At 43.9% G+C, this 9,635-nt stretch overlaps 3 protein-coding genes across 3 annotated transcripts in view; 1 reads left to right on the top strand and 2 right to left on the bottom strand.

The window, feature by feature from the left end:
- Positions 1-5,004, top strand: part of T265_14567 (hypothetical protein) — a gene marked incomplete at both ends in the record, with an annotated part of 45,457 nt that extends 40,453 nt beyond the window's left edge. Inside the window, 3 exons of the mRNA XM_009174228.1 lie at positions 208-336; positions 959-1,038; positions 4,834-5,004. Of these exons, the coding sequence (XP_009172492.1) occupies positions 208-336; positions 959-1,038; positions 4,834-4,876 (252 nt within the window). The remainder of the gene's footprint in view (positions 1-207; positions 337-958; positions 1,039-4,833) is intronic.
- Positions 1-6,482, bottom strand: part of T265_08415 (hypothetical protein) — a gene marked incomplete at both ends in the record, with an annotated part of 8,157 nt that extends 1,675 nt beyond the window's left edge. Inside the window, 2 exons of the mRNA XM_009174214.1 lie at positions 5,217-5,364; positions 6,363-6,482. Of these exons, the coding sequence (XP_009172478.1) occupies positions 5,217-5,364; positions 6,363-6,482 (268 nt within the window). The remainder of the gene's footprint in view (positions 1-5,216; positions 5,365-6,362) is intronic.
- A 1,022-nt stretch (positions 6,483-7,504) lies between these two features.
- The window catches only part of T265_08414 (hypothetical protein), a gene marked incomplete at both ends in the record, with an annotated part of 30,137 nt that continues 28,006 nt past the window's right edge, over positions 7,505-9,635 (bottom strand). The window contains one exon of the mRNA XM_009174213.1: positions 7,505-7,754. Within this exon, the coding sequence (XP_009172477.1) occupies positions 7,720-7,754 (35 nt within the window). The remainder of the gene's footprint in view (positions 7,755-9,635) is intronic.

Genomic DNA, 9,635 nt, shown 5'->3' with positions numbered 1-9,635 from the left:
CAACACATTCAGTTGAAGAGCGTCATAAACGAGAGATTCGCTTGAGTCTCTTGCGAAAACCAAATTGATTTGCAAATGAGTGCTGTTCTCAGTCTTTTCATTTTCGTTATGTGATTTGTTTCGGACCCTTGCTTCCCATCATTTGTGGAGGGCATCTCCTCCATTCTCTATCATACGCTGTCTCCTGTTTTTTTTTCCGCTTGCCAGTTTGGTGCGATACAGTTGGAGAAAGAAATGCGTTGCCTATTCGCCTACCTAACCAGCATTACGTACACTGCATTACGGGACCACTTCACGCGGCTGCTACAAATATGTAACTTGCTCAACTTGGATAAGGTGAGTGATTTTTTTAATGGAGGGTTCTCATCCCTGAGAGAAATCTAAATTTATCGAAACTATTCAAACGGATGGACTTATTATGGCCCGCTCTACGAAGATAGTATCACTCAAATGAACATCAAGCGATTTCTTGGTGTTTTTTGGTCGAGGGGGACAACCCTAACGGTCTTCTGTTCGTTAGTTGAATCTCATTGCACCTAACGAAAAACATCTTTTCCTCGTCCACAATCGTAGGTCATCTAACTATCAGTAGATTTTTCTGTACATGAGGCTCAGTGGTATTTGTGCGTTATTATGCTCTGTTGTCTTCTATAGCGTTTTACACATTCGAAGCTACTTCAAGTCCTTGCATGATGGGAAAATTTGTGATGTTCACCACGCAGTGTTGTACTGCTTCTGTTTTGTTATGCTAACAAAGGCTTCAATGTGGGTTCGTAGATATTCTTTCACTGTCTCTCTGTAGATTAAGGACCTGATTCATCAACTGATCGCCTGAATATCCGTGAAACGAACGCCCCACCCTATTTAGACTGTGTAGGCCAAAGTACGGATCAGATGGTATCATTACAGATTTTATATTCAATTTCAACTTCTTTTCACTTTATTTATTTCAACTCAGGTTGACGAGGTGACATTCTACTGGAATAGCCCGAATTGGCGCTTGCTTCCGAATGAAGTCCGTCGAATCCTGTCACTTCGGTGAGCTGTCCTTCAGTTCGTTGTGATATCTTTAGGGGTAGCAAGTTCAACGCACACCAGACTGAGCTGATTATCACGGTTAGATTAAGGTATTCCAAAGTGATTGTGTACCACTGGGTGTGAACTCAGCATTTTATTTGGCAGACAAATCTGTCTGGTCCTTGTTTATTTCAATCTTTAACTCAGTCGTGTTCGAGAGGTGATCGTGTGGGCAATGAGTGACATATACAGCGATATGGTCGTGTCAAAACGGGAGTTGTGATAAGTGGCGTCGTTAGATGCCAGTAGTACTGTCACGATGTTTTAGTGCTTGCCCGTTTTTCAACCAGACACTGTGTGAAGATGTGTGGTCTTAAGTGCTTTTGGATCAGAAACCACTTCATGCATGTCACTCCTTTGAATAAGCTGTTTCGTACTTCGGTTCGAATGATGTGGCGAACGCCTATCAAGAGACAAAGCAACCTCGGTAACTGCTGCTTTCCCATAATGCACTACATCTTCGTGTTTCATCACATTTCACAACTGTAATCGGCTATAGATAATTCAGAACGAGAATTTGTTAGGTTCCGAGCGAACAAGGTCAACGCAATGATGATGGGCTTTCCAGTCCTAAAATTGGTGCACTATTTCGATTATCCCCAATCCAGCCCTGTTTTTGTCTTCAAGGTGGTCACCGTATCCGCGGGAATACACCAATGCATCTGAAAAAAACACTGGGACACACAGTCGGTGCGGCGTTGTAAAAAGGTCTCACCCAGAGGGGAGAGTTGATAGCTCAGATTGAGGTCGGTGGTTGATTTGTTCGCTGAGCTTGGCAGGTTTTATGCATTTGTTTCGTAACCCGTCTAGTTGATATCCTCAGTGTGTGGCAGTGTCCCTGTGTAGGCCAACATACCGGTAGGTCACGAACCGTTTGTAGCTAATTTAACAACCTAATCAAAAATCATATGTTCCACAAAACAGGTCACTGAAGATTCATATTTCCATGAAGAACGGGGTAGGAGATATGCACGCTCTATGGAAAATTTTACTGGAGATTATGCACGAATATTCGTCACAACTAGAAATATTGAAACGCCGTCACAGTTTTCGGAGTGGAATTGTTGCTTTCTAAGGAAGACGAATGTTACGCGTACATCGAAATGATTTTCTGCCACTTTACTTCTGTGAATACTTTCTCACCACACATTCTCACCAGGCGCTCGCATCAGCGTAAAGTCCAGTTTTCGACGCCTCGGGAAACTTTTGTTTCCCCAAGTTATGGGGCATTGTCCTGCTCATTTAGTCCGCTAGGTGCTAAACTCGAATTCAGTGATTCCCTTGTTGACGCGTGGGTTGTACGGCTGAGATACTGCAGTTGTGACAATTTCTTTAGGCTGATGCATTTGTGACTGACGTGCAATTTGTTGAGGCCTAGTAACGTTGTGTGCCAGGAGGCTGTTTCAGACAGTTGGGCGTCCACATGTCCTGCTTCCCTTGAACCGTGATACGAATACTTAAGTACTGTGAAGTTCCTAAGAAGTTTAATCCAACCACAGTGATATTGGGTATTAGGTTCAACGTTTGGACAATGAAGCAGTAAAGCATCAGTGTTGAACACTGATGTCATGATGTCGATGATGATGATTGGACAATGATAGTCAACCTTTCTCTGAAACTAGAGAAGGCGTCCCATGCTAGCCTAAATTCTGAGAACTTTGACAACTATTTCTACTTCTCCACATAATACTGCACATGGCATCCAGCTTTATATGTAGCATTGCATTGGTTTCGCTGTTAGATTCCAGTAGATAATGCATGCACCCATAGGCGGCTTTACAGTGGACACTTAAGCTGAACTAATGCACTTCACATATCGTGAGTTTCATCTCTTCGCTCAATATTAATGAGTTGGTATTTACCTGTTAACAAACGAACGAGCCGTTGGTGAGTTGCCTCCCATAACTAGTCCCAATGACAACCGACATCTTTGTGTAAATACATGAGTCGGTTGTTTAAACTCACATCATTGCTAGCATTAACGGGAGAAGGTATCGGGCCACCATATATGCAGTGGTTTCCGGAAGGAATGGTCAATTATTGTGGGCGCGGTGACAAATAAGCTGAATGCACCTTGCATGAAAACACGTATTTAGCTAACATTTGCTGCGCGCACCGTTGTTATGTATTCCTCAGGCTTAAAATCGCGCCACAGAGACACACTGAATTCAATTGTCGATCTGACCTAAGTCCTCGTAGTCACATGGGACACTGAAAAAATCCCCACTGACGCGAGTTTTTTCTGCTGAATTCTATGCATCTGGTATTTTTTTTAGCCATGTGAACTGCTGTCTAATCTGTGCTACTAAAGCGCGAATAAGGGTGTTCATCTGCATCACGGTCTATCCATTTATTGCAATTCCGTAGAAGTGTTTCAAGAACCTAACAACAAGAAAGAGGAAACCAGTGTGACGTGGCATATCCATTAGCAAACCTACGGATAAGGAACGGAAACTGTTTTAAATCTAAGTTTTTGCAAGTTTGGACTAGATAGATAGATATTTCACACTGTTGGTTCGGGGATCCGTGTAGTATCTACCAAAAGGGTCGTCGTAACGCTGATGAAGGTGAGGAAGCTGGGGGAAGCGACCGCAATCTTTGTCGACGTTTTCTGCATTTTCTATCCTAGCCTACTCTTATCCCATGAGCTCCAAGACGCCATACATTGGTGGCATTACGTATGCATCGTGGGTCTGACAGGCCCAGATAGGACATTGTTAATGTCAGAACTCCAGGAACAACTTCGACTCCGCAACACAGCTGCCTCACGTTCCTCACAATTCGCAGAACCCTTTGAGTCACTGGATGACAGTTAGTATCTTCAGAACCATAGAGACTTATCTGCCAACTGATTTCTAGTTTGGTCTCCATTCATTTCCGATGTGGTTGATGGTTTTTTTCAGTATTTTAAACAGCTCACCTCTCTTGGAGCTTTCTTCACGAGAAATGCTGCATAGAGCTAATTGGTGTCTCCTCGACTTAAAATGTTAGTTTTCATTGTCATTGTTTTTGTTTATACTTCGGGTTGAAAACAACTGAGATATATGTTGTTTGTGATGGATGCTCCCCCTCCAAACGTTCAGTATGTGCTGTGAACACACACGACTAATCCATTTCGAGGTACTTCACTCGAATGTTTGCTTTCACTCTACTGCGGGTAGTAGCTGGGTTACATGATCGGTAGCTCCGACGCAGTAGGTCAGTATCGACTTGAAATTACTGGGTTTCTAGACGTTCTCCTAGTGCGATCTAGTACTGTCAAGCGGTTCGAACAAACCCCAGCAGTCAACAGGAAACTGTTTATTCACTGCTATTAATTTATAGTTTACATCATGAGTGTACAACCCAACAGAGCTCTTTGAGAGCTAACATGCCCTCTGTTCTAGTTCTGTTTACCCGATGGCCTTCTGACAGTGAAATCTCTCTGCATCAACTCATGACAGTACTGTCACCGCAGAGGTGCCGCTGTAGATTGTTATAAAACGGCGGTTTGTCGTGAATGGCACCTGAGGTCACGTTTACGGTTATATTTTATCTTGCAAGACAAACCCTGCAACTAGCCAGGTAGACAGGATTTCGCGTGGCTGTTACTACCAGGAGGGTGGAAACGCTTTTCGTATGGGTACACAGTAGACCATTTCTAGTCAGGCTTCGCGCTGGACGCTATGCTGCAGAGGGGTTCCGTCCGACGTAAATCTATTTCGTCAAATTGCATGTTTTTTCGGAGTTAGACACCTTTTGTCTCCATTTCCACAGAACCGATTTCTCCACGGACGAGATTCGTCGTCTCAAAATGTGAAACCCCGAATTTATGAAATTACTCGTTCAAGGCGCTGTTTCATCACTCAATTCGTTTTGGATAACGCATTGTTCTTCCCTATGGCTGTGTTTGTTTTTACTGCAAAATACTTATCTACTAAATAAATATTTCTGTTTTTGCTTGGATCATTGTGAGCACTATATTCGACCCTTTCAGTGGTATTTTTCAGCAAGTTTCTTAACGAAGCTTGATGAAATTTCAAAGTGCCTCGACAAAACTGAACATGGCCCAGTGTTAAGCATTTTCCGAACTGTCAAGCGTTGCACATCCCGTAAAGCATCTAGTCACCTCTAGATTTTTGCGGACACTGTCAAGCTACCTTGACATTTCAACCGGGTGCTGTCGGAACGTCCGAAAATGAAAGCTTTTTTGTTGCGATGCGATCGATCGGTTTGGCATCGGCGACCAGCTTGGATAATCTGGTCGTGGTAACATTGATACAAATTGAATTTCATCTGCTGGGGTACCTACTTGGAAAACAGGAAAAGTGAGAGAAATAACGGCTTGGCTAACATTGTCTGCGCCTGTGCTACGTGACTTGTTAATAGAATCAATGTAAGCCCAATGACCCCTTGGCTACGAACCGTAGCCTGGAAATAACCGATCTGGTGACCTGCTGTGTGACCACGCTATGTTCTAGAATGAAATGTGGAGCTCCCTTCGTTTATTTTATCAATAGGATGCATAGCGCCACACAACTAGACGATCGGTTGAATCGGAAGTCGTCGGTTTTCACTGTATGAAGTCTTCAGTACAAGCACTTTGGTCCGCTACTTGTCAGACTTAGTACGGAGCAAGTGAGAAGCTAACCAAACGATCCGAAGCTTCTCGCTCAAGTTTTCCGCACCCGTTCAAGCTAGGACGTCGGATCCGTCGCTAGTTTTTATCTATGATCCCTGAAACTCACTCCTGTGATAACCGTGCTAAGGCCATTTGGTCGTAGCTCAGCTTATTCACGACCCCTTGCTGCATTCGGCTACCGGCATATTGTAACAAATATCCTAACATGTCCGCCTGCGATAGTGATTTGAAATAGATATGAGCGAAGGGGGTTTTTATCAGAGAAATACTCGGTGAAACGTTAGTCTGGAACGGCACACTTCTAATACGCACGACTTTTGAACTCATCACTTGCTGCATTGTGGCGTAACACATGAGATCAATGCACAAATCTAGAAGGCTCAGGTCACGTTTTCTAATCTGAGGCATTAATGACGCCAAAGAGGGACGTATCAGTCCACAATGAAGGATGCTTCGTTGTATGGCTGTGAGACTGTTTGGGTAGCGGGACTACTACTCGCTTTCCAGGATAGGAACCGCGTCATCCCCTTTGCGCCTGATCGGTGACACTGCAAGATATGACTGCCAATCGTTGTCAGTTCCTATCCAGATTGTCTGAATGAATGAATGTCTGGAGGTGTAGGAACGTAGGCATGATTGTAGCAAGCTAGCACCAAGTCCCTACCCCGTCCACCTTTGTCCTTTTCTTCACAATAACGCTTTCCATTAAATCACGGTTGTACGGCAGTGAAGCATTGGTGTTGAACACTTGTGTCGTGCTGTCCCTTATGATGATCAAGTCCATTCATTCCTGGGGACCGAAAAACTGGAAAGACCGCAGTGTTTGTCACAGAGCCCCCAACCATTTCTCCAATGAATTGCCTTACAAATTACCACCGAGTTTGTATTCAGCTAAACATGTACGCTGGAGTAGCTTCTTGGTAAATCAGAGAGAGTGATGAACGCCCGTCGCCTGCGTCATAAGGATGCACCTGTAAACAGTGAAAACCATCGACTTAGTTCCCATGTGGGTTCCCACGCAGTTGCCGCCCAATACACGGTACGCAACTCATAATTATAGTTGTGGGGATCGTTAGTCAAAACAAGTGAAATACGAGCCGGACCAACACATGGTAATCGCGCAGTTTCAAAAGGGAGTGTACTCCCTAGTGACAGGACAACCAACAGCTCACTGAATATCCCACTAAAGTTGCAAAGAATTACTTAGACATCCCTTAAGAGGATTTGCGCTAGTATACCGGGCTTTCGAGCGCGTTTAAGTCATTTTTGGCAAACCGCGTCTGGATTGACCCAATCGGAATCACACAATCTATGGAACAGGTACCAAGGTCCACCTACTTGTTGCTCTGGTTATCCTAGTTCATTTTCGGGTGTTGAATCTACCTGACCCAATTACACGCCCCAGGCGAACATGCTCAGCATGATCAGTTTCGTACCACTCCAATGCACCATGAGATGAACGTATATTCATACATCTCAGATTTGCGGTTATACCCCGCGACCAAATAACTGATACGCAACGTGACCGACGCTACCGCAGAGAACGCTAGGTATCAATCGTCCGAGGTGGAACTTCGGATATACCAACAGTGATTTCTGAAAAATTATTGAAGCGGCTCAGAAACACCTGTACGAAATGCAGTTCTAATCACGCTTGTTTCAGTTCAGCTCGTGGCAGTTGGCCCAAAGCAAATCTATCCATCACAATCTACCTAAAAGAAAATCATCTTAAAGATCCCAAAGAGGGCAGCCTAATGGGTTTGAAAAAGCAATTGCATCATCCGTTGTAAGTAAATCACTTATATATATACAAACAAGAGAAATAACGAAAAATACGAGTACATATCTTCGGAATGAACGATCAATGTTTCCCCCGACTGATCATATGGAGAGTTCCGGGAAGTAGGTAAACTGGGAGAAACAGTGGCGAATAGGAAGCCGATTTCGGGGTTTGGGAATAACGATCACAGTGACATGTACGGAATGAACCATACAAGAAAGGTCCAGTGCCACTTTCTAAGTCAATCTTCCGGTCTCCGGTGGACTGAAGGAAGGTCTAGGTGGAGAAGACATAAAGATGATTGATTATGCACTTAGCGGAATGAAAGACAATACATACGATTAGAAAAACAGTAATCTACCCAAGCGGAGGCATCATGCAGAAATGGGGATACCTGCTCACTCTCAGGAATGGTCAGCAGGCAACACGAAGTTGTGTTTGACGAGGAAGGCCGCTGTACACTCTACAGCTGACCGGTATCACATACGCTAACAACTGTACATGACCAGCATTCAAACTGTAAAGTAGAAATATTCAGATCAGGTGTTTGGCTATATGTTTGTCCACGTGGCTGCAGTGCAAACGTTTTGTCACCGTGGAAATATCATCACCTAAGGTACATTCCTGCNTGTACATGACCAGCATTCAAACTGTAAAGTAGAAATATTCAGATCAGGTGTTTGGCTATATGTTTGTCCACGTGGCTGCAGTGCAAACGTTTTGTCACCGTGGAGATATCATCACCTAAGGTACATTCCTGCTGGACAGTTTCTAATACCTTCTCTGTCATTGATTAATTAATTTCTTAGTTTGTAACTTGGTTGACAGCTCTACTGACCAATAAACCACCCGATTTTGTAGCAACCACACTTCCAACGAAAGGGATGCTCGTCTGTTCTTCTGGAGCTGTTGCTTTTCAGGATCCGCTATTGAAGCATACCACTGCAAGGGAGAATGCTTTCGGCATCTAGACTGTGAAATGAAAATACTCCGAAGTTGATCGATAGCACACGAAACGAGTTGTTGGACTCAAATGGTGGACGGATCCTAAATAGGAAGTCGAAGGATATGTGTAAAGTCGTCTCTGGACCCATCAACAGGCATTCATACAAGCTTTCAGTATTTTTGGCAATGTTTAAGTCAAGAAGGTATGCACGATCTGCGCTGGTGGAGCCTAGCGTAGATACCAACCCAAGGTTCATTGCGCACAGCTTACCGCATTAATACATGTCAAATAAGCATGTTTATCCTACACTAGGAGACAGTAACGGTGCAGTAGCAACGAATGAACCGATAAAACACGATCCTACGCATCTACCAGCACAATCATACGAAATGAAAGTTTCTGCATCGGTCGTGAATCCTGGAATAGATGGGACATTTAATGTAATGAAGACTGACGGCACGGGATACTCAGTCAATGCGAGTAAAGGAACATGCATCCAAGTTATCCATACACAACTGGCGACACCTCCATACTCATAACAGCAGTAAAGTGAATAATCTGGATCAACGGAACACGAAACAAAGCAGAACAGGAAGCTGACTGCAACACAACAAAAAACTGAGTAAACGGGAGGCCCATGTATATCCATAGGTGTGTTTCCACAAATGAGTTCATCAGAAAGCAATATGGCAAGTGTCAAGCAAACGTCATGTGTGGTTAGTTAAAAAGGACCAATGCACTCAGGCAGTACAGAAAACCAGTGACAAAGAAAATAACACGCGGCATGCCACCCATTCAGAAAGTTACCTTTCGATGGAGTTTTCAGCTGAAGGTACGGATGAGTGCGGTTAGCCGATGTGGACTGGTAACGGCCACAATAACCTCACAAATCATTTGTATTCAGGAGCGAAACAAACGACGTCCGTAGTTAAGATTTTGCACAATGACTGAAACTTCAAAACAGTATTCGCCAGAAGCGCAGTCATCCAGCTGTATGCAAGTGATACTCACTCGACAGGCGTGTCTTATTGAGGCCAGTTACTGAGGTACACTATAAATCTCCCAGATCGCGTGCATTTGAACTGAGTCCCATGGAGCAATCATCATCATCATCATCGACAGCATGACATCAGTGTTCAACACCGATGCTTCACTGCCGTACAACCATGACTTATTTGAAAGCCTTATTGTAAAGAAAAGAATAAAGGTGG

This window comes from Opisthorchis viverrini (assembly GCF_000715545.1).
Source record: "Opisthorchis viverrini unplaced genomic scaffold opera_v5_220, whole genome shotgun sequence".
NCBI lineage: Eukaryota > Metazoa > Platyhelminthes > Trematoda > Opisthorchiida > Opisthorchiidae > Opisthorchis > Opisthorchis viverrini.
This window is presented reverse-complemented; position numbering and strand designations above follow the sequence as displayed.